The sequence below is a fragment of the Diorhabda carinulata genome, chromosome Y, assembly GCF_026250575.1.
Source record: "Diorhabda carinulata isolate Delta chromosome Y, icDioCari1.1, whole genome shotgun sequence".
In the NCBI taxonomy this organism is placed as follows: Eukaryota; Metazoa; Arthropoda; class Insecta; order Coleoptera; family Chrysomelidae; genus Diorhabda; species Diorhabda carinulata.
In genome coordinates this window covers 11872438-11899261 of record NC_079473.1, presented here as the reverse complement: position 1 = coordinate 11899261, position 26824 = coordinate 11872438, and the positions used below count along the sequence as shown (strand labels likewise).

The following is a 26824-nucleotide window of genomic DNA, read 5'->3' as shown; positions in this document are numbered from 1 at the left end:
TCGATTGAGTATTGAAATTCTGGTAATACTTGAAGAAATTAACACTAAAGACTTTAATTAGGTACTAATATAAAGGATGTACATCGCATTTTATAATTTTAACCCAAAGTTCGTTACGACAAGTCCTTTAAGACATTTGTCTTTGGATTTAGATACAAGAAACTGTCGCACTGTATTTCTGGATTGTCAATTACTAATTTAGAAACCTCATCTATCATTAATATTTTTTCAAGATCATTTCTTCATTTTGTTAAGTATAGTATCAATTACTTCATCATAATTTTTATTTTAATCTTAATTTGCGTCCTATATTTCCTTTACTGGCTTTGTTAATTTCTTTATTTGTAAATACTTACTTATTCTATTATTAATCGTGAAAATTATACGAGGTTAGATAGATAGTTCAGTTTTTTGAATTTTTTCCCTTTCGAATTACGACATCTCGTGTATAAATATAAAAATGAAGGAAAAAGAAAGTATCCGCTATGTTAATTTGAATATTTTCCGTGGTATTCGATTCGGAATTGTAAGTTACATTAATAAAATTTTAAATCAAAATAATCAATCCTATACTTATTTTCATCAACTTAAAGTTTTGATCAACAACCTACTCAATGAAAACAATCATAACTTTAACTACAAAAATAAAAAGCAATTATTGCACTCACAACACGATTTGTCTATCTAGCTATTAAAGCGTTTTCCTCAGCCTCTTGCCTTTTTACTTATCAGTTTTTTTGTATTTATCATTTTTTCCGATAGCTTTTAGAATATCTTCCCTTTTTAAAAGTAATTTATAAAAATCAGTGCAACTGTATTCTTGGAAATTGAATTTAATTTTAATTATTGAAGAAACTTGTTTCTACGCTTAGTAAATTTCTTTCTTTAGTCCATTGTTGTGTAATTAATGAGAATACCCTCTCCACGTTGGCATTATGCGCCGGAATGCCAAAAAAATATTGCGCAATTTTCAGGAATTCCGAATATAAATTCGCATATGGCGTTGTAAAAAATTGTACCCAAAGTTGATTGAATTTTAAAAGCTTATCTTGTTCAGTTAAGTTTTTGCAAAAATCCTTTAAATCCACCCATTCATCAATTAATTTTGCGTCGTCAATGTCTATATTTTTATCTTTTAAATAGAGGACAGTGTCTTCAATAAGAGTCCACTCTGTGTTGTTATTAATTTTCGGCAAAACATCCAATCAAATTTCTCAAATTGTTTTAAAGGTTTCATCCATTCTTCAATATATCTTTTAATTTCATTGTAGAAGTCATGTGTGCATTTTTTAAACTCTTGTTTCCTGTTTTCATCTTCTTTATAATATTTATAATACTCTGAACGTTCAGCGGCACAAAATTTTCCTTAACTCGGTCTTCTAAACTTTTTGTTATGGAAGAAAGTATGCTTTTTGTTTCAAGAATTGAATTATCGCCTTTTTCTCTAATGTTTAATTAAAACAGGTGGCCTTTCTATGCTTTCAAAATAATTAAGTAAAGGACGGTAGAGCCTCAGAATTCGCTCGATAGCTGGAAACAGGAAACGCGTTTTGGAATGATACAGAAGCTGTTTATATTCGACCTCAGCGGTTTCGCATAATTCTTTAAGAGCTTCGGTTCGTACTGTGTAAATGGAAAAAAAAATATAAATTTTTTTAAGACGATGGATTCAATGTCTACTGCCAGTAAATCACATCCGTGGTACACTGCGTTGTTAATGACATGTCCAGAGCAACCCACACCAACCAAGTTTGGGTTTAGATTCTCCTTCAGCTTGTGGAAAACATTATTTGTTTCAAATCTATCTATCCCATCGAAGTTTGTATTGCAATTATCTCCACCAAAAGCAATACATTTAGACAAGAGATCATGCCGGCGAAGCTGTGTTATTATCAGTTCGGTAATAGTGTCAGATGTCTCGTTTTTAGTGTTTTCAATTTCAAGCACCTTTACCACCAGTAAATCAGTCTTAAATTGTTCAACCGACAAAGGGCTCAGCCCTCCGGTGGCGATCGCAGTTGCTTTTGTTCGATTGCACGTAACTTTTTTTGCAGTATCTGACGTCGAAAATAATTCGTGGTTGAGAGCACAAGTGCAGTCCAATGAATTAAAAGACATATGATGACTTACTGTATGATAGACGAGAGCGCCTTCCGCTGCTGAAATAAGGAGGTCTTCCGATGTCGATCTCACAAAATATGTTGCAATATTTTTAAATTTTTAAATTTGTTTTGTGTTTCAGCGTACTTAAATGCTCATTTAGGGCTGTAACGCCTTTGTTTGCGATTGAAATACTCGTAGAACAAACGACACAAAACGCTTCCAAGTCATATCTTCCTTTTTTAAATATCGGGAACTTACTTTCCAAATCACTGTTAAATAGGCATTTACGCTTAGGCATTTTGATGTCTAATCTGAAAAGAATAAAATCAGTACCTAAAAATATAGTCAATAGAGAATTTCAATAAATAAACAAAGGGATAAAATTAGAACTATAGAATACAAAATTCTAAGCAAATAAAAATTAAAATTTCAAAAAGCAAAATGAGCATCTTGACTTAATATTATTATATTTTTGGATAAAAAGTAGCTAAGTACCTACTTACTGGGGATATAATCATACATAATTTATGCAATTTCAGCCTAATCTGTTCGTGTAAAAAGGTTACAAAAATAGATAGACTTATTTTCATATGTATAATCGAAATGTGGATAGCATTCAGAAGAGAAGTGTCGCACTACCTGTAAAAATTAAATTACGATATTTAAGAAAAATATTCTTTGCTTACCACATGTACCTACGTAAGTTCACCCGCTTAACTGGAACGACGCGATATCTGCATTCGTCAAACCGTCGTTGCGGAGTGCGGGACGCGCGTCGTGAATTCGAACGAACGAACGGCGGACCGCGGCTACCACGACGGGAGGGGTGGGGGAACGGTGAATACACATGGTTCGTCGGTTGATCGTGGTGTGCGAGCATAGATAGTGCGTGACTCGGGGGCGACACAATTTTTTTTAAATTTTCTTATTTAAAAACCCGGTCTACAAATGAAACCTTCCCCGGACGGTCCCCGGATGCCCTCTAAACTAGGACAAACCCGGACGGATGGCAACCCTGGGCCAACATATAGGTTTTTAATGAGGATATGCTTATTTATTATAATTAATAGTCAATTTATGTCAAAAACAAGATGAATGAAATATGAAGAAGAGCCATGATGAGGAACATTATGCTGAAAACAAAAAACGTGAAACAGAAAAGTCAAAAGTGTAAAATGAAGAAAGAAAGAACAAGAAATAAGGAAATCAAAAAGATAAAATTATGCCCCATCGCATCATTTTACAACAAAAACAATAATAATTCATTAACAAGCTCAAAAAATTTTGGCAGCACTTTCATTCATTTTATCGCACAGAAAGTTAAAAAGTCGGGATTGCTTCGGTCGCGACTTAATGAAAGTTACAACCTTCAGTTCATAGCACGAGCACCATCAGTCGTCCGTCCAATTCAGGGCCGGATTAAGATTTATAAGGCCCGGGGCTGAAGTAATGACGGGGTCCCCTTAAGGAATTCGGAAACCCGGAAAAATTCACAAAATAATATCAATACGTTAGATTTGTGGTATCAACACATCAAAAAATACAGAATGATTTCCAAATGATGGGCCCTCTTGGACCTGGGGCCCGAGGCTTAATCCGGTACTGGTCCAATCCTTTTTGTCCGTTTTATTCCGTTATCTGTAATTAAATCTTCGAGATATTTAAAAGTCTTTTCTCCTGTTGGTTTAGACGATAAAGACTTGCAACAAAGCAGTTCTTTTATGCTTTCATTGGGATCGAACCTAACAAAGGCTAATAGATTAGCCTGGCCAGCAACTTCAGTACTTTCATCAAGTTGATGTGAAAAGTTTCTTTTAAAACTGTAACTGTGAATTTGACCGATTTTTTTGTTTCCTTTTCAGCAAATGAAACGTCAGATTCTACCCTACAGGGTGTTTTGTTCCTTTTTTAGCTATCAATAAGGATAGGCGATATGATGCAATTGTAGTTTGTCTATTTTTCTCGCCAGAAATTGATGTTTTCATTATTGAGTTTGACTTTAAGAAATCTTTTCCTTCATACTGAAAAAAATACATATGTTTTTTTTGTGATTATCTTTGCAGTTTTTAAGGTTTCATACTCTCATCAGCAAATACTTCGAAACATAAAACACACTAAAGTAGCAGGTCGTCATCTGTGCCAGTAACCAGAAAAACCATATTTCAAATAATCAGCAATGTACTTACGGGACTTACTTCTTAAGGATTTCTTTTAAAAATTCTAAAATAGGCTAATAAAAATAAGTTATGCATTGAGATGTTTATTATTATAAATTATTAATAAATGAATTTTGTCTTATCACTTGGTTTGAAATAAGAACTTTCAAGGCACTTACCATTTAACCAATCAAATCATCTATTTGTTTTTCAACTAGAAATATTCAGGCAATTTAAAACAAAATTTGCTCCATTCTCAACAACTAGGCCCCGTAAGGGTTCGTATTTCTATAGCAAAATGTCCGTCGATGATGGACAATGCCATATTAGTCACACAGAGTGACTAATTCCATAGATCGAAATATATTACGAAAAAAAGTCGATTAATCACCCTGTATATGGTCATCAAAATTTACAAACTTAATATAAAAAATAATCAAACCTGTATATGAGTTTACAAATTTCCCACTCTCCACATTCAATTGATAAAAAAATCGCACTCTTTTTAAGGTAACTTGAAATTTATTTCGATTTTCACTCCAAATGAAATATTGGAATAAGTAAAATCATCCTGTATGTAAGGTAACTTAATAATTTCGATATTAAAACAAAATCATCTTGTACGTGACATGAACTAAAAAAATGGTATGGTACAACACTAACCTAATGAAAGTGACCAAGAGAAATATTAGACTTACCGGTTCTAAGGAATCTTTCAAGCAAAAATAATTCTCGATATCAGGATCATCTTCCACCATAGCCGGCCACCATGGATAACCTTCGATTTTCGCCCAGACGATGCTACCCGCGTTATATTTATTAATCATCAGCTCCTTTTCTTTATCGTCGATCGATTCTTCTTTGATTTAGCATCTATTATACCTCCCATCTGGATTCATCCAACAATACCATTTGTCAGATAGATCCAGGGGATCTCTTACGTCGGGCAGGTATCTATACTTGTCGCAAGAGTCGCAATACACATAGAGACCGACGTTTCTGAATTCTTGAAGTGATCTCATTTTCTCGTAGAAGCATTCGTTCGAAAAGTTCATATGTTCCTCCTCTTTCACATCTTTTCTGTTTAGAACTTCCTTGGAATTGGCGTCGCTACAGTTCATTGGTGGTGACGAATCGAACTTATCTGCAGGAGTCACTATGATCTTCTCACCGTTAGCATATTTTTCCTCCTTTGGAGCTTGGAACGATACCGTTGAGTTTTGGTCTTGATAAGTTTGTTTTTTCTTCTCCTTAACCAACTTCAACCAGTTATTGAATTTTGTCACTACCAAATTTTTGTAATACAAATTGTTTTCTTTACTCAAAGACGACGGCATTTTAAAACTTCTATAATTTTAATATACATATAACACTTATTAACCGTCTTACTTTCATTCACTTAAAAAAATATTTCTGACAATTGTTGCTATAGATACGATGATTTAACTATCTGAAACAAATAAAATGAAAATATGTAGACATATATGTAATACTAACTGTCCATATAGGAGTCTTACTTATATGAGTAATAATAGTATTACCATTCTATAAAGAATATTCTTTATACAATGGTATTACAGTATATGTTAGACAATGTATTATAACCAAAATAATATTATACAACGTTGACTACAATATTTTTTGTATTGAAAGGGAAAACGACAACATACTAGTACGTTGTGAAGTGGATTAGACAGTTTAGGTTATTGCGTATCTGTCATTATATTAAGTTATAACAATAAAAAGGATATTTTTATTCTAATAATACTAAAAACAACAAGTTATGGGTCCGAGACTTTTCACTGTATAAATAAATAATTCGAATTACGAAACTAAAAACGAAAATTCATTAGAACAAAAAACTCTTTTCTGGAAACTGTAAAATAAGTGGAATAACTTTAAAAGCATATAGAATTATGGACTTGGTTATAAATCGCATACCGAGTATTATTTATGATTATGATATAAACATACATTTGTCAACACATATAAGCTGTACTGGTAAATGATACGGAAATATTTGAAAAATTGTCTAAGCTGTATGAAGGAGATACAGAACAATTAAAAGGTAAGGTCACTCAAAAATTTTTCAGCTATACCTATAAGAGAAATGACAATCAATATATCTGTATTCATGATAATAACCACAATGAGAGGCGATGAGTATACATATTTAAAAAACTAGAAGATCAAAGCATGATGAAATCTGCAAAACCTGACATAAGCGTAAAAGGTATTGGAAACACACATTTTGAAGAATGCTTTCTTCAGAATGTTATAATATTTTCACTGGAAAACAAAAGTTAAATGTCAGACTGGATAATAGAATACATAAAAATGTTTGAAACTAAATTTGATAAAATGTAAACGAGTTTTGTTATTACATTTTTAATTATTCAAAATTACGATGACCAATTTGCAAAAAATGCATTCCTCTCGCTATAAAAAGATGGATACATAAACACGAATCAATCAAATCTACAAAAATCAACACTAAAAAAATATTTAATGACAAAAAAAACATACAAAGCAAATTGATGTGAATCGGGGCGTGACTATTTAACCGATAAACGTGTTTGGTTTTCTATATTTTTCTAAAAATTTGTTCTCTCCATTATGAGCAATTGTTTTTGATTCTTTTATCGTTTTTAACATATACAGGGTGATGAATGTTAGGTTGGAACTCAACAACAACGAAACTACCATTTTTTAAAATAAATTTTACACTGTTAAATATTTTTCTTTCACTTTGTTTAATGAAAGACTCATACGTTACTTTTATTTTTGTTTTTGTATATTTTTGTACATTTTTAGACGTTCTTTTATTAAATTTTTACTACTAACTACATATTTAGTATCATTTTTGTCTATTTTTCGACATTATTTCATTGAATTTTCTTCTTCTTCTTGATTCTAGGCCTATTCCGGTTTTTTCCGTAATTTTTGAAATACAATAAAAATTTGACTTTTTTTAAAACGAAAGACTCCAAAAATCAAGAAAATTTAGAAGTAAAAACATATTAAAAGGTCTAAAAAATTAGAAATTAAATAAACATATACAAAAGTCAGACAAAGCTTTCGAAAAATCAGATATCTATGCGAAAGGTTTCGAGGGCCTAAATGCTTTTAGAATAAACAGCTTATTACTTGGTTATCGAAACGCGCGTCAACTATATCGGCGTGAACAATGTATTCAGTCTGTTTGGTTATATAGCCACTGCTTTTTATAAATATGTGTAAGACTAAAATTACAATAAATTGTTTGTACTGAAAATCATATCAGTTATTATTTTCAAACCAATGTAATTTTCCTTTAACCCCAATAAAACAAACAGTATCCAATAGAAAGTTTGAGTATTAAATTTTATACCACAAATATTGAAACATAATCATTCATTCAGTTTTACGAATTGAGAAACGTAATTGTCTAAAAATCGATTAGTTACGATTAAATAATAATCGATTATGATCAAGTGGTAATCGTTTTGATTGTCAAGATTTGCCAGAGCGTTTCATTACGCAATGAAATTCGAATTTCCAGAAAATGTGGCTTGAAATATAAGGAATAGACAGTGCCGAATTGACAGTTGTACTATGGCATTAATAAAAAAAGTTTTTCTTAAGCAATTATTCACATCTTTCTTCCGGTTAGGTGTGAGATAAGGACGTAAGGACTCAAAAATCCCAACCGTTCGAAAGTTATACCAATTAAGTCCAAAATTTAATCCCTTTTGGCGTTTAGATTAATGCCACGACTTTAAGCTGATTTATATTGTTCGTTAGTCTTACCAGTTTAGTAGAAATTGTGGAACATTACTCCGCAAAAAAAACTGTCGGCTTTTTATTTATCTTTCGGATTTTAACTAAATTAAAAATTAAAGTAAATCAATCTACTAACTAAAATCTATAGTAAAATATCAATATTTTACTGTTTATAACGAACTAACAATCTCGCCCTGCGTAGAATTCAGTTCAGCTTTCATATTATTTGGGCTAATGCCTTACAAATAAAAGTTTTGTATAGATTGTGTACTTACTAATATATTTCAAATAACTACTGCCCTCTCTAGGTCAGCAACCACACCACTGAAAATTTCTCTAAAACGGCCTCGTTGAGAATTTTTTTATTCGGAATATTTTTCGCAACGTATTTTATTTTGGGGGATATTTTATATATTTTTTTTTCCAGGACGTAGATGAAGTTCTAACGGCGTGTAAAACTTTTTATTAATTCATCCTCCCAAATAAATAAAAGGTGGAGAGAAAAAAGTAGGAAATGGAAAACAAAAGGTGAACCTCCTAGTCGAGTTTATAAACTGTGTTACAGAGAAATTTTGTTCATTAAATTAGATCGTTGAATACAATTATTGTTGATTAAATAGTCGAAATTATTCTATTTTGAAAATGGACGTTCACATGTATTGTTTGATATATAAAAAAATCTCGGATCTTATTTTCCTATAGGTTATGTATCTCTCCCTAAGTCCACTTATTTCTGGTTCCTAGAAATGTTTCTTTTAACAAACTTTATTTAATCAATTCGTTGGTTTGTCTGTCTATCTAAATAAAACATCCACCAACATTTTTTTATGATAACTGACAATTTATTTTTGGAAAAAACGGTTCCTATAAACAAATTTCGTTTGTTTTTTCGAATACGACAGTTCTGAAAAACAAACGTCGGTTTATTTTTGAAAAACAAAGTTTCTGAATATGGTTTCTAATTGCAAAAGGAAGTCGAATTTTGTTTTTTATCGAAATGGTAATTCCCGAAGGCAAATGGTTTGCTTTTTGAAAAACAAAGTTTCTAAAGACGAATCTCATCTTATTTTTGGAAAAATGAAGTTTGTGCAAACAAATATTGGTTTCTAATTGAAACAGAGTCTCTTAAGACAAATATCTATTTTTTTTTTTTGAAAAGTAAAGTTTCTAAAGACAAATTTTGGTTTGTTGTTCCATAAACGGAATTTTCTAAATACGAATTTTGTTTTTTATCGAAATGGCGATTCTCGAAGGCAAATTTTGGTTTGGCTTTTGGATAAACAAAGTTTCTAAAGAGGAATCTCATCTTATTTTTTGAAAATTGAGGTTTGTACAAACAAATTTTGGTTTCTAATTGCAAAAGAGAGTCTCTTGTGATAATATTTTTTTTGTTTTCGAAAAAAAAAGTCTATAGTAAATTTGTATTCAAATAAAACTAGTATTTGATATTATTTCATTCAAACATTCTATGTTAGATAAATCAAAAGCATAAACGAATACAGTTACATAGCATAATTCATCTTTGTTTAGATCAATTGTGGAGAATATTGTCAATTAACCAAATTGAGTGAGAACTAGAGCCAGATTCTCATTTGTTTTTAATAATATTACGATATATAAATAAATATTTTTGAAACGTAACATGCATCCAGATAATAAACAAATAAATTGTAAAATTTGACAACATTAAGGTTTACTATAAGTTGGCTTCAATTATATTCAAACATGTCAGCTGGGTTCATCTTATTTATTCGTCCAAGGTCAAAGTAAACCAAAGTTCCAAACAAAAGAAATTCGGAATTCATTATAATGACAGGAACGGAATTTGTATCTAGTTGTAAAACTTACTTATGTTTAAGTTTTATACGTGAAGATTAGGTGAATACAGTTTAAGTAATGAAGTAAATATTGATTGAAAATGTATATATTTTTTAAATTTGGATTCTTATAGTAGGTATGTACAATTATTTCTCACATTTTCTACACCTTTAACTAAGTAATTTGATATTGCATGTCGTATTCTTCCATCTGATTTTGCCATCATAATCATCATCTTATTGATGTCAGAGTTTTGAACTTAATATACCTATACTTACTTGTGTATTTGAAAATGCTCACGTACACACCACAATGTTTTATGTTGATGAATATGACTTAAACAAGCTAAATGCTTTTAAGATGTTGGCAAGTATTTGAATATCTTTTTTATTAAGAAGTATATGCACTACACCAATATTGGAAGTAGTTCTAATTTACCAAAATGGCCTCTAATAAAAAAGAATTGTACATACTCTCAACATATTCACCAATTTCACTATGGTAGCTTGATCTGAACTGGGCCTGGAAGTTTGTATTGTAATGTCTGTTAATGTCCAGTTACAACAAAAGAATTAGATTATTGAAGTAGCAACTAGAGAACTGCATCCACCCGGTTTTGAAGTTTTTGCAGTGATTTTATCATTTAGGTAAAATTTTTTGAAATTTGATAAAACAATCCCCAACAACAATTTTTTTTAAAATATTTACCTATATATAATGATTGATTTAATAGAAGCGTTTGGATGTATTCACATGGGGACCTTTAGTAGCTTTGGAGTACCTAACTTATGGAATTGCAAGATAAAGATCATTCAAATGAACTGTGGTATTTCTGCACAATAAATATGTGATAGAAAAGATCCTCGTATTGTTCTGATCCATCTTACTTGTTTTATTCATATTTCTGAGGTAAGAAAATAAAATATTGAGTAATTTTTGTTTGGTTAAATTCTTTAAAGAAACTCTACCCCAATTGTGAAGAATAAGTAACTTGTAGTTTACAATGAATTGATGAAATATTTCTCTAAATATCAATACTTTCCGATAAATTTACTCTTACTAAAAATAATTTGTAGTTGCTCAATAATATTAGATATTAAATCATATAATTTGTTAAGTATTTTAGGTGACTTCCTTTGAAAATCTCAAACTAGTCTGAAAAAAATAACTTTAGCAATGTCATGTTTTAATCATTATTTCAAATTATTGTCTTACCAGTTTTTAAATAAAAACTTTCAAGTCACTTACCATTTCATCACATTAATCACTTTGTACGAATTCAACACTATATCTGCCAATGAAACTGAATGATTAATGAAGAATTCTCTTGAAAAGTCCTGCATGCATATGACATGGTTGAGTGTAAATTTAGCTTAGCGAATATATTGTAAGGCAACTTAATGGTTTATTGTACTCCATGTCAAAGGTATTTTAGAGTTGTTGAATATTCAAGAAACATGTTTGTTTGAATTGGGTGAGGTAATGCCGTTTCTACTGACACATACCCACACACTTATGTTTTATTTTTTTAGCTCCTCAACAACCAGTTGAAAGTATGTTGTTATCAAATCAATCTAATAGAAGCAAAAACGTTGAGAGAACGATAGGGGAACAGTATTCTATTCCTTAATAACATATATAGCTGTCATAAAAATTCCCGATCTCATTTTTTATATTGCTGACTTGCTATACTATTATGACAAAACCTTTTTGTAAATTACTCACATCCAATCCAATTTTACTTTGAAAATTTTTGAATTGTTAAACAAGATATTTTCTAAAACGACTCATTTCATTAATAATTCACTTTATTTTCTTCCATTTTTCTGATTTTCATGTCTCTTCTTATTTTAACTTATGCAAGAAGTTATAACTTCATAACTTTCACAGTATGTAATGTATCTTAAATATTCATATTATTATAACAATTTATGCGTTTAAAAAAATGTAAAGGTGATAGGAAGCTTTTGTTTTTTTATAAACATCGGTAGAGTGTAGATTTTTTAATGATATATAATTTGTTTCGATATCTTTTTGCATGATTTGCGAAATTTATCAATGCAAAGGTGATTTCAGATGGTTAGTTGATTGAATTAGTAACTCACTAGAGGCATTGAAAAAAAAATTGTGTGTGTCAGCTCCGACGCACGACTGGAGTTTACTCCTTAAGTTCGATAGTCTAACCAGACGCAAAAAGAGTTTATTTAACTTAAAAAAGATTGATACTGTATAAAAGGGTAAATTTGTTAATTAATGAAAATAATGTACATATATAAATATATATTTATTCAATTTATTCATTTCATATACATTTATTATAACTAATCGACGAAATATTTTACATTAAACTTTTTACAATAGTCAATTTCAGATGTGCATAAATATATCATTAGGAATGTTGGTAAATTATGTAATTATTATTATCAGAAACATTGCTCTATCAGAAACAATATCTAAATTCAGTTCAGATTTTAAAAATTTTATTAATGTCAATCCATCATCTTTGTTAAAATCGCCACTCAGTACTGTTGTTAATATTTAAAAATTATTTATAAAATAAATCATAATAACGTGGAAGAATTTATAGACATCGACAAAAAAATTAATTTTTGGTTAGGTTAGAAATTTTCTATTTTATTATCTAATTTTATGTGTTGTTTACAAATATATATTTATATGAACTACATCGATAATTATTAAAATATTTAATAAATACAAATTGCACAAGCTCATACATAAAATACATGAATTATAACGTACCTTGCAACCACGTGTTTGTTAGATGTTCCGGCAATATCATCTACACCTCTTTCTGCCATAGTTATTTGAAAATATTTTCAGTTCACTTTAGCGGAACACAATGATAAAAATTAAAACTTCACAATAACAATATTAATTATTGACATTTATAATAAAAACAGCAATGACACTGACAAATTAGAAAGTTGCGCATCATAGGGTGCGCACCAAAAACGTAACGAGGTCATTCATCGATAGATTTTACTCCTCACATTTTTCTCATACCGGGCCCCTTATATATGCAAATCGATTCTTAAGGAGTAAACTCCAAAAATATGGAATTTGATCCATTTGGTCGAAAGATACAAAAAACTACAGGAAGAGGTGATTCAACTGTTTTTGGTATTTGTAATAACTGCAAATCATCAATGGATTATTTCTTGAAGGAAATACTAGCTATGATTACTCAGACTGACTTAGAACAACTTCTAAATTCAGTGGTAAGTTCAATAATTACTCATTTTGTACTGGATATTGTGAACAATTTAAAATTTTTGTATCTCTTAGATAAACCCCAACAAATTGGTATTGTGTGTTACATAACCCTAAAGTGGTGAAAACGTTATTTTGGAGTAGGTAACCTCAAATATTTGAGAATCCCAAAGTGGAGTGTCATTGTCGTCCCCGATTTGAACTATACGACGATAAATTGATAAGTTGGTAGTCTAGACCAGTGCTCCGCAACGTTTTTTTATTCGTGGCACACCAAAAGCTTTTTCTGGTTTTCACAGTACACCAAATTTAATAGGTATAAATATAATAAAACAACACGTATACACATCAGAATTAATCACATTAATTTATTAATATTTAAGGTATTATATGTACATAACATATATAATTAATTACAAAACTACAATAATACAAAAAAATAGACAAAAAGGGTAATTAATGTGATACTTGAGCTTGTTTCAAGGAACACAAGTATTTTATATTGGGCTCGATATTTGATAGTGCAACTCGAAGTTCTTGATCGAGATTTTTTAAGCAAGACCGCTTATCATTTTGAATTAAAACAAGTGTCGAAAAGCTTTGTTCGCATGAATATGTTGTTGAAAAGGGGATTAAAATTGAAATAGCCTGTTTTGAAATTTGAGGATATTCATTCTTAACCGAAATCCAGAAAACATCCAATGGAACTTCTCCAAAATGTAGTTTTAACGTCCCGTCGTTACTCAGTTCAATAAACTCTTCTTTAAATTTAAGAGAAAATGCATCAACAGATTTTTTTGCATTAGTTGCAAAAGGATTGCGAATCCAATCATATTCTTCACTTTTAATCGAATGAAAATAGTAGTCGAATTTATTTTCCAGTGTTGTTAAATGGGATTGGGCCAGATCGATAATTAATTGCCTATTTTCAATTATTGTATTATGAACCCTTTGAAACGTTTCTAAAGAGTTGTTACTTAGTTCATTCTGCCAAAGTTCCAGTTTATTTTTGAACCCTTGCATTTTGTCGGAACAGGTTAATAAGTTTTCATTCGGACCTTGCATTTTTCTATTAAGTTCATTAAGATGGTCGAAAATGTCAGCCATATATGCAAGTTTGGCGATCCAACTGTTATCTTCGAAGTGCTGGCCGAGTTCGGGCATATTTTGATTTAGTAAAAACTGATGCACTTCACAGCGAAGTTCAAACAATCTAGCCAACACTTTTCCTCGGGATAACCAACGTACTTCAGTATAAAATAATAAAGATTTATGTTATGAACCCATTTCTTCACAAAGCATTTCGAAAATGCTTGTATTTAAAGCTCTTGATTTAATAAAATTTATAATTTTGATGCATTCATTCATAGTTTTTAAAAGTTGTTCTGGTAAATTCTTCACCATCAATACTTCCCGATGTATGCAGCAAAGTGTAAATTGTATTGCCGGATTTTGTTGTTTTACATGTTACGTATATGACACTTCACAGTGCCATGTACTAGCTTGAATGTTCCATGGTCATCTGGCAAGTGACAGTTGGGAAGCGGGATCCTTAGACAGTTAGGTTAGAACATATAGAAGATCAAAGTAAAACGTGTTCTCAAACTAATCGTGTTTTATTTACAATAATAATATCAAAGCTAACCTGAAACATGGTGTCAGGTGTAAATTAATAAGAAGAGTGAGTTTAATAAATATAAAATACAGAACTTTAGTTGAGAATAAGATTTTAATATGGATTCAAGCGCTTTTAAACCGCCATCAAATCTTGTATTTGATCAAAAACTTCATAAAAATTATGAGAAGTTTAAACAACATTTCGAAATTTACTTAAAAGCAACCGATTTAAGTGGAAAGTCAGATGAACGCAAAATCGCTTTGTTTTTAAACTCCGCCGGTGAGGAGGCTATAGAAGTATTCAGCACATTAAGTCTATCAGAAGATCAAAAAGGAAATTACAAAGAAGTCATAGCAGCTTTTGATAATTATTGTAAACCACGCAATAGTGAAACGTTTGATCGTTTCAAATTTTTCTCAAGAAATCAGGCAGAGGGAGAAAGCATGGATCACTTTATAAAAGACTTGAAATTATTAGCTAAACCGTGCAATTTTGGAACTCAAGAAGATAGTCTTATAAGAGATAGAATAATTTTAGGGGTCCAAGATCATAATTTGCAAGAAAAACTATTGGGAATAAATAATTTAAATCTGGAAACTGCAGAAAGCACTTGTAGAACAACAGAAGCTACTAAGCTTCAAGTAAAAGATTTAAACAAGGAAGAAGTGAATTTAATTCGGAGAAGAGGATACAGTCAAGGTAACCCTAGTACTAGCGACAGTGGCAATAATAACGGAAGAGAGTTCAGTTGCTTGAAATGTGGCAGAAGACACACCAAAGGCAAGTGTTTTGCTTTCGGAAAAAACTGCGCTAAGTGTGGACTGGAAGGACATTTTGCTGTAGGACGCAAAACAGGATACAATAAAAAAGATAACTTTAGTAACAGTAAGATAAATAAGAACAAAGGTAAATATTTTAACAGTCACAATAGAAATATAAATAGTAATCAACATGTAAATGTTGTTGATGAAAATGATTCGAGTGATGAAGATTTTGTTATTAACAATCTAACTGTATTCAACATTTATGAGAATGATAATTCAGAACTTGAGAAAATTTGGACAGAAAATGTATGTATTGATAATAGTGTAATTAAGTTTAAGGTTGATTCTGGAGCTCAATGTAATGTACTTCCAATAACTTATATAAAAAAATTAGAAATGGAGAATGACAATACATTCAGAGCAAAGTATTATAGCCTATGGCGACAATAAAATCAGAGTTGTAGGAAGTATAATCTTAAAATGTTTAATTAAAAATAATATTCAAAATGTAAAATTCTTGGTTGTAGATATACGAGGCAAACCTATTCTTGGGTTAAAAACCTGTGCAAAATTAAATATAATATGCAAGCTGGATGAAGTTAACTTAAATAATAAAAGAGATCCTAAAGAAAATTTCATTAATCAGAATAAAAAGTTGTTTGAAGGTACTGGTAAAGTTCCGTTTAAATATAGGATTACAGAGAGGGTTACAAACCAGTTGTAAGTAATTGCAGAAGAGTCGCTGAAAAAATTAAAGGAAAGCTAAAAAATATTTTGGATGAGTTAGTAGACAAAGATATAATTGAGAAGGTCGATGAACCTTCAGAATGGGTAAGTAATATAGTTTGTGTCGAAAAACCTAATTCAGACAAGTTAAGAATCTGTTTAGACTCTATACATTTAAATAAGTATATTTGTATAGATAGGCATCCTATACCAACAACAGAAGAAATAGGCTTAAAATTAAGAGGGAAAAGTATCTACAGTGTGATAGATATGTCAGATGCCTTCTATCACATAGGATTGGTCGAAGATAGCCAAAAATTATGCACATTTATAACACCATTCGGTAAATATCGTTTTAAGAGGTTATGTTTTTGTCTATCATGTAGTCCAGAAGTTTTCCAACGAGTAAATGAAAGAATTTTCGGAGATTTAAATATCCCAATATATTTTGATGACTTAATAATTGCTGGTAAAGACGAAAGAGAACATGATTTGATAATGAATAAAGTACTAGAGAGAGCTAAACAGTTTAATGTAAGATTTAATGCTAACAAGTTACAATACAAAGTAAAGGAAGTAAAATACTTGGGGCAGGTTTATTCCAAAGATGGAATAAAACCAGATAATTCATATGTAGAGGCGATAATGGCTTTAGAAGCGCCAAAAAATAAAAAAGAATTGCTGAGAATTCTGGGCATGGTAAATTACCTGACGAAATTTATACCAAAGATGTCAGAAATAGTAGCACCTCTAGGAGGTTTAATAAAAAATAACGTAAATTTCTTGTGGACTGCTGATCATGATAATACATTTAGCAATCTAAAAAAAGTTATAGGTAATTTAACAACCCTTAAAATATTTAACCCAAACTTACCTATTACAATACAAAGTGATAGGTCCCAGTATGGAGTGGCAGGGTGCCTTATGCAAGGAGGTCAACCCATAGCATTTTGCTCAAGACGTCTTACTAAAACCGAGACAAGGTACGCACAAATAGAAAAGGAGTATTTATCAATTTGTTTTAGTCTAATTAAGTTTCATCCGTTTGTTTACGGTAATAAGATAACAGTACAAACCGATCACAAGCCAATAATTGGCATTCAGCAAAAAGATATTAATAAAATTACGTCCAGACTACAGAGAATGCGCTTGAAAATCTTAAAATATAATTTCGAAGTTGAGTACATACCAGGTTCCAAGATGTATGTAGCTGATCTTTTAAGTAGGTCATTCATAAAAGACAAAGTAAATGAAGATTGTGAAATGGAAGAGGTTGTGCATACGATTGACATTGAAAGACCCATTACAAATAGACGATTAGCTGAGGTAAGCAAGGAAACTTTGTATGATAGTACTCTTAAAAAAGTTACTGAATATTGCATTAAAGGTTGGCCAGATAAAAAAGTATTAGATAACACTGAACTAAAGCAGTATTATAAAATAAAAGACGATCTACTGGTTCGCCATGGAATTTTATTTTTCAATGAGCGAATTTGCATACCCAAAAAACTACAAAATCATATGACTAGAGAGCTACATAAATCTCATTTTGGTATGGAAAAAACAAAGAAGTGGGCAAGGAAAATATTATACTGGCCGGGTATAATAACTGATATTGAAAATTTTATTTCAAGGTGTCGCATATGTGAGAAATTCAGCAGAAATAAAATAAAAGAACCGCTAATACCGCACGAGGTACCTAAATATCCATTTGAGATAGTGGGGTCTGATATATTAGAATATGCATCAAAATATTATTTAGTTGTAGTTGATTACTACAGCAATTGGATTGAATTGAAAGAAATACAAAGAAAAAGTATAGATGAAATCTTAAAACAATTAAAAGTAATATTTTCTAATTTTGGGTTACCTGCAAAGTTTATATCTGATAACAAGCGTGTTCAAAATATCTGTTGACATGTCGCCAATACGTCTTTTAATAGTTTCAGCTGACAGTGAAACCTTACTCACTTCCTGAACCTCTTTAGGTCCAAGCATAACTCGCACAATTTCCATACATGCTGGTTTAATAAGTTTTTCTCCAATAGTATGAGGTTTCTTTTCACGAGCTATTAATTTTGCAATGTAATAGCTAGCTTCTGATGCTTTATCGGAAACAGATACGGTCGACATCATAAATTTTTTTTGTTTTAAATTTTGAGCCAAAAGCCTTTGAAAATATGATATATCCTTTTTAGCACAATTCGGATGTTTTGAAGTTAGATGGCGATTTAGTTTACTGGGCACCATTGAGTCGTTTGTTAATTGTTCGTTGCATATTACACATAATGGTTTCGGAGCCGCTTCATCGCCGCACCAATAAAAGCCATAACGAATGTAGTCTTCGGAGTATTTTCTATTCACAATCTTTCTTTTCTTAGCAATACTGCTTGTGCAAGGTTCATCATCTTCTGCCGGAGTAGATTGTTTTCCAAATAAAAATTTATCCATATTGAAATGGGCACAAAAATAAATCACGTTAATAACAAACACGAATGGTTAATTTATAAACTTCTGCGATTTAATTTATAGGGGTAAGAAGTGATCTGGTTGTATGTGTCCAGTAGAAATTCGTATCTAACACTGACAATATTATATTAGGTTCGTTCTAAATCCTAAACAACGCTATCTGCTGACTATTGAATTCTGCGCAATCACTATTTTTCAGGAACAGTCGATATAAACATTGTGCAGGTGGTTAGGAGCGTTTCTATTGGTTGTGATGACATTTTTAGCTAGAGCCGTATTCGCAAATTTAATCTACCACAATACAAGTTCGATCTAGTTGCTACGGCGTTTGAGCTCTTGTTGTAACATTGTATTTATGCTTGAAAATGTAAAGTTGTCAGTACGACCCAGACTACAGAGTCCATCTTCTATTTACTTCTATTGACATCCATTTCTTCTATTGTGTGAATACATTATAGCAAGTGCTAAACAATTGTTATTTATGGTTTTGCATTGAAATATAGTAAGTATATACAATTCGTTTTTATAAATTGTAAATTTGTATTAGAGTACATTGCATTAAAATAAATATGTTGTGTAATTTCAAGCGGCGGCACACCGGTGTGCCGTGGCACACCGGTTGCGGAGCACTGGTCTAGACCAGTTCCATGCATAAACAAAATATTGCGTTACCATAGCATACCGAACAATAACTTATTAAAAGTGTCAGTGTTAAGTTTTATGTCAAAAACGTAAACCAGAGTTACGCAATAAATTGAAAGAATAAATATGTCCACCGAAAAGTACCTGTATTTAGAAGTGTTGAGAGGTGAGCATATTTACGAGGTAAGATGTTGACCGATCGGGAAGGCCAGCCCTGTGTCAGTCCTCGAAAATATCGATACAGTTTATGACAACAAAACAACAATGAATGGAATGGCGACACTCTGGTTTTCCCAGACCTAAGGAGTTTCGTGTCCAAAAATGTGCAGGAAAAATTCTTGCTCCAGTTTTTTGGGACTGCCATGAAGTAATCATGATTGATTTTTTTAATAAGGGTAGAACAATAACTGGAGATTACTATTCGACATTACTGACAACTCAACTGAAAAAAAGTTCAATAGGTCGTAAATTTTCTCCCAACGAAGAGGTAATAAAAGGTGTGGAGGTCTGGTTGCGTAATAAAATATATGACATTGAAATTTTGTTTGGTTCTATAGTAGGCTAAGAATTTTTCAATACATCCTCGTATCACCACAAAACTGCATAACGCAATAAATAACTAAAGGAATTTCTTGGTTGTCTAGGGTTCTTTTCTGCTTAAAACGCCGGTTAGAAAGAAAATACTGTTATTACAGAATTTATGCCTCGCCGTAGGATGGAGTAGAGCAATAATCTCGATCCTACATTGGGCCATCCTGCTCAGAATCCGCCTCGGATTCGTCTCTTTCATAGCTGACTCATGGATTTATATATTCAGCGCATGTTGTCGTTCGATTGGGTCCCTCCATTTTAACAACGTCATATCTATCATTTTCTTTAACCTTAACAATTTTGTGACGATCTAAAAATTTTCTCTTCAATTTTGGATTAGATATATATACTTCAAAGGGTGTGGTACTTATGCTTCGCTGATAGGTCGTATTCGAGGCAGTCTGTACTTTGTCAACGTATTTGTACCACTTTCCTGGCTCTACCAAACTGAGTTTTGTTAAGACAGGTATAAGGATCCTATTTACCCTTTCCACTTGTCCATTACCTCGTGGGACTCCACAAGTTGTTAACGCATGTTTAATATTTTCTTCTCGGCAATATGATTCGAATTTTTCAGAACGGAACGCGGATCCTCTGTCAGATATTATCCTTGACGGGATTCCAAATATTTTACGCTGACAACATATCACTTCGTTCGTCGTGGTTGATTTTAGGATGAAGCATTCCTTCTTTCTTTCATACAGGACGAGGTGATATATTTTACGCTATTTTTCAAGACATGTCACTTCTTTCGTCGAGGTTGATTTTGTTGGGTAAAGCCACACAAATTTGGAAAAGTCATCAACTACCACAAAGATGTGCTGATAATTTTTTTTTCACTTCATTGGTCCTAATTGGTCGACAATACGTATCTAGCTGACCTAGCTTTTGTATAGGATGAAGCATTCATTCTTTCTTTCCTTCCTTTTTATTCCATAATATACAAGGTATACAGTTATTTTTAATCTTTTCTATTTTGTCTTTTAGTCTTGGTATGTAAAATTCCTTGTTTACTACTCCTTGTGTTTTTTTCTTTCAAAAATTTCCTATCGCTTATTATATTTTTATTTAATTTCCGATAATTGCAACAAATTCTGGTTCGACCATACTTTTTTCTCACTAGTACAATAGGACTAGCGAAATCCGAACAACTCGGTTTGATTATTCCATCTTTTAACCATTCCTCTATCTGTCTATCTACTTCTTCTTTTTCGGGAGCCGATAGTCTTCTTGGTCGCTCATAAATCGGTTCTTCGCTTTTCAGTACAATTTTCACCACAATATTCGTTGTCTTCACTTTGAGTGGTTAGTAGTTTTCTATTAATTTCTTCACTTCCTCCCTCAAAAACCACGTAGAGCCTAACGAGTTCTCCTCGGTTCGCCGTCATAAGAAAAACAAATGTAAAACTTTTATAATTTTGCGTTTTGCATGTGTAATGTTGTGACCAATTCTACCTACAGAACTTAACGTTGTCATGATTAAAATAAAAGATTTCTTCTAAGCAAAATATATAAATTTTGAAAAAAAAAAATAGAAGAAAATAACTCTTTGTCTTTCGTTTATTAAAACTTAATCCTCTACCTTTCTACTCATAAGACAAATATGCTATATAAAAAAATATCTCGTTTTTACAGCAAAAGAAAAAACAAAATTATCATCTGGACTTCTAATAATAAAAGGAATATGAACAGTGTAGTCTTCTTTAAATTAGCAAGTTTGTCTTAACACTTTATTTTACAATGTTCTGCTATTGCGTACAGCTCTAATGATCAATTTAACAACGGAAAGTCTATTAGAAGAAGAGCAATCACAAAGTGAATGTAGTGGAAAAGCCAGTCCTTCATCAAGTGGTTTTGAGAATAACTTTGCGAATGAAGAGGTAAGATGAAAATACCAATTTTAAATATAGTAATTTCTAAATTTGTCTGTAGGAAAATGTTGCATCTGGTGATCTGATAGAAAAAACCAATCGAAATCAAGCAGAATATAAGGATACAGAAAAAAATTAAAAAGTAGCAGAATAAATAATAAATGAAATTAGTGATTCTAGAACTACTGAGAATATTGACAATACTCCATCTATTAGAATAACAACCAATAATATGAGTAGTTCAATTGATTCCCTGCCAAATTGGACATTGATCGCTGATTCTTCACAATTGCAACCAGATTTTGTGAAATTAGGATAAAACAATTGGATTATCTATGGAAACTCTAGTTCGAAATACACTTGGATTAGATAATGTTCGCCAAAAGCTCCAGGATTAGAATATTCCATGACTTTGTTCAATAACAGTGAATTTGGCGGAAAAAAATGTTGAGAATCTTTTATTTGTGCATCGAAATTACGCGAAAAAAATTGCTATTTTCAAGTTGTTTTATTGGTATTTATTGAAAAATAAATAAAATTGATTGACTTAGACATAAGAAACATTATCGGCTTGATAGTTGAATAATGAATTTAGTCATATTTATGAAATTTTTGTGCCAAATGGAATTGGGCATCAAATTGACGGAAACTGGCATAAAAATGATTGGATCTGTGGTCAATGTACTAATCATGGAATTACTCATATTTATGACGCTTTAAGACAATATAATTTAATTTTTTTGGAAATTTATTTAAAATTAAAAAATTGGATTTTTTCAACAAACTTTATTGAGAAAATTAACAAATTTTTATCAAAAATTAGAACGGAAATTTGAATTCCGACAGAAAATTTTTTTAAAAATCACGACACCGCCACTCAAAAGTATCTTTCTGCTATTCTCCTTATACTTAGTCCTCCTTCTATTCTTCTACTTCTTGCTTCTCCTCTTCTTCTTCTACTTCTTGCTTCTCCTCTTCTTCTTCTACTTCTTGCTTCTCCTCTTCTTCTTCTTCTTCGTAGTCTTCGTTTGATTGGATTGCACAGTGACAAATTGACATATGTAAAAGAAGCATTAAGAAAACGAATACCAATACTGACAACTCCACATCAGATAATACTTCGAATAGAAATAGAAAACAAAATGGGGAAAGTGAATCGAATAATAAAGATGAATATTTAAATACAATAATTATATGTAAAAACTTTTGGTATTCATGTTGATTGTACAATGAATCGACATTGAGGACATATAGACAGCTGCCGAAAATTTGTTGAATGAACATATTACAAAAGTAGAAGTCCTTAAAAGATACTATGAAGATAAGAAGAATATTCACATTGAGAAATCCAAGACATGTAGTACTATTACCACACTCACTGTGATTCGACTGTCTGGCACCTGTTTCGATGTTCTCCGTTAGTCTCTATGTGTTTTGTACAAAACAAAAAAATATTACCGAGTATAATTTCATTAAGATCGTCAGTTGATTAAAGTAGTAATCTCACTAAAGGCATTGAACAAAATATGTAATTTGATTAGATATCTATCATTACTCAGATTGAATTAGAACAACTTCCAAATTCAGTGGTAAGTTCAATAATTACTCATTTTGTACTGGATATTGTGAACAATTTAAAATTTTTATATCTCTTAGATAAACCCCAACAAATTGGTATTGTGTGTTACATAACCCTAAAGTGATGAAAACGTTATTTTCGAGTAGATAAACTCAAATATTTCAGATCCCTAAAACCCTTTTCGTAGAAAATATGTATTGTTTTAATTTTTGTTTCCGCTCTAACTCCTTCATTATCTCGAAGTCGAGCAACATTACTAACTAATTGAACCGGGAAATATAAAAAGCTTTTAAATTTTAAAAATCTGTTCCCACTTTCACGAATAAATTCAAGGCATTTTTATTTTGTAAATTAGTTTTTCTTTGTCCTTGCAAAATGAAGTACCCAATAGGTCCCTTGCTTCGGGTAATTCATCAGTATTCATGTTTGTTTCCTGTTTTCATTTTTTATTGGAACCTCAATATCAGTGACATTATTAGAACATTTTCCTTATTGGTTATAAGAGAGTCTCTTGGAAGCACTTAAAATTTCAGATGAGTGTAATAATTCAATTTAGGAAAATATAGATGAAGCGGATCTTTTAAGAGGTTGACAATATCTAATACTAATGAATGAATTACCTCTTCCCAAATAGTAATTACAAAGCTAGATCGAGAAGTCTATTACTTTTTGAAACGGCAACACTGTACATGTCAATAAGCAGTGTTGTTTTATTACTATATCTATACACCAAAAAATTGCTAACAATAATTTATTCAAACTGCTTAAGTTATTTAAACAACTTTTTTTATAAACATTGAATATATTGATTAAATCTGAATTAACTATGTCAAAAAAAACTCGCGTGAAGAACAGCAAGGGCACGGGGGTAAACGTATCAATAGTTTTGGAGCTCAACAAGATTTGAAATTTTTATAAAAAAATTCATATATATCTTATATGAAAAAATAATTTAAATACCTTCAATTTCAAACACATATGTAAACATTTTTCATCAAAACAATTAAAAGACACAATTAAGATTATTACGTCATCAAAAGGTTTGTGATAACCTTTTCAGAATGTAAATAAATGATTCTGTTAATGTAAAACGGTCGATTAAACTCAGATTCTGGTCCACATTTCTTAGAAGCACATTTTAAGCATTCTCCAAAGCAACCATGGCATCTTAAATTCAAGCAGTCACAAAAATCCATTTCTAATTTATTTTCATAAGATGTTGACGGGATTGCTGCGTCAAACGGGATTGATGTTCTTCGTGGAAGAATATCGTTATTTCTCTGCAATTTGTACACTAGTGTTTCTGGATGTCCATAGACTTGCGGAACCATATCGAAATGGTATTTTTCATTTATTTCAATCGGTGTCTTATACTGATTCGATGTCGGTAAAATTGCGGATGATATTTCTCTATTTATATCAGTTTGTGGAAAATTTTGACTGGATGCTGTAGGTCTGACGGATTTAAATCGGATTAATCTTTTTCTTGAAAGCATCTTGTGAGATTTTTCAGTTTGTGGTTTTGTTGTAAGTGGATATAGATATATTTTCGAGATCAAATCTTACTTTCTTCTTTTTTGGAGGGCTAACGTTTTCATGCAGTGCTCAGACTCCACTGGATATTAGCGGGATTGCGGAAGTATACCGAGACGTCTTAACAGGACATATTTTTTTCCTAGAAGGTTTATAGTAATTTTCCTCTTACGGTATTAAATTGGATTGATGTTCCTCGTTAAAGGTTATCGTTATATTTCCCAATCTGCACAATAGTCTTTTCTCTATGAACGTTGGACTGGTAGCTTCGAATCGAAATGGTCTTTCTTCATTTATTTCAGTTGCTGTCTCATTTTTACTCGATTTTTGTAAACTTGTGGTCTGACAGTAAACCTGTCAAAACAATGTTGTCAAATTTTACAATTAATGTTTATTATCTGGACGCATGTTACGTTTCACAAATATTTATTTATAAATCGTAATATAATTAAAATCAATTGATCTAAACAAAAATAATTTCAAGACCAAGAAAATAATTTTGGTGAGAATGTTTATGAAAAAATATAAGCTAGGCAACATCGTAACGTATCTTATTCGTTTGTGATCAAATGGCTGCCATTGTTTAAGTGGAGTATCAGTGGAGTAACGCAAACTTATTTGTTGATAAATCGATTAACTTTTTACAATATGAAATTGTAGATTTCGTACGAATGTAGAGCAAAGACAAAAGTAGCTAGATGCATTGAAAATACAGGAAAAAGATTTACCAGAAGAAGTTTATATTTGTGGATCTCATTTCAAAGCAGACAATTTTCAATGGATAAAAATCCTGGAAAAATATTTTTAAAAAAGAATGTGTAATTGATCAAAGAATTAGCTTATTTACAGAGAATATTGTTTTAGGGCAAAAAGTTATGTTAAATTTGGGGATATTAAACCGGGTACTTCTTAGCAGTGTTTAGACTCAACATCTGAAAGGTATTTATTGTCTGTTGGAAAAATGTTGTTAATGCATACTTATTGCTGATTTTGTAGTTTACATCAGTCTGAAAGATCCGCTTCATCCAAATTTTTAGAAATTTAATTATTTCACTCACCTGAAACTTTAAGTGTTTCTGAAAGTATGAATAACTCTTGTAACCAACAAGAAAAATGTTCTTATAATGTCATTGATATTAAGGTTCCAACAAAATTAGAAACTTTGCAGGAAATCTCAGCAGTTCTGATTTCGATACACTGATGAATGCCAAGAAAAAATACGAGTATTCTGAAAAATAGAGTGGTTCTTTAAAGAAAATATCTCTTCAAATTAAATTCGAAATCTGTGAAAAAATAGGTTTAACGGAAATTATTGATAAATCTGCCACTCAGAAAGCCAGAAAGATTATATTATAATTAGCTAATTATAATGATTAGGTACCTAGTCTGTAAACTGTAGAACAACTGATAGATATACTTTTTGTTGAGTATTGAGTTGGTACTTTTTTTATGCAAAGGTAATAATATTGTTTGTTTTTTATTTTGATAAAGTATTTTGTTGATATTATATAAGCTGGGCAAAAAAAATAATGTTTTCAATTTTTATTTGCATTTTTACTCATGAATCACTTCTTCACAACGATTGTGACGTAGGAATACGATAAAAGTTCATAACTATCTAATCTATTTTTTCCTAAAAACTGAAAAATGACAAAACTGCAGATTAACTATAAAATTAAAGGCATTTGAACAGGAAAAGAATTTAGCCAGCGGCGATTGATAATACAGTGAAGTCGCAGCCTAAGCAATCCCGACTTTTTGCCATTCTGTGCGATGAAATGAATGAAAGTGCTGTCAAGATTGTTTGGGCTTGTTAATGAATTGTGATTGTTTTTGTTGTAAAATGACGAGATGGGGCATAATTTTATCTTTTTCATTTCCTTATTTATTGTTCTTTCTTTCGTTCTTTTTGTTTTCAGCATCATTTTCCTCATCATTGCTCTTCTTCACATTACTTTCAT

The 26824-nt window shown here is 31.1% G+C and overlaps 2 protein-coding genes across 2 annotated transcripts; both read right to left on the bottom strand.

Moving 5' to 3' along the window:
- Positions 1 to 13526: 13526 nt before the first annotated feature.
- Positions 13527 to 14234, bottom strand: LOC130902957 (protein FAM200A-like). The gene has a single exon (XM_057815245.1). The coding sequence runs from the start codon at positions 14232 to 14234 to the stop codon at positions 13527 to 13529; it is 708 nt and encodes a 235-aa protein (XP_057671228.1).
- Positions 14235 to 18044: 3810 nt separating this feature from the next.
- On the bottom strand, positions 18045 to 18629 carry LOC130902954 (zinc finger BED domain-containing protein 5-like). The gene has a single exon (XM_057815244.1). It carries the CDS (start codon positions 18627 to 18629, stop codon positions 18045 to 18047), a length of 585 nt encoding a protein of 194 aa, XP_057671227.1.
- Positions 18630 to 26824: the final 8195 nt, after the last annotated feature.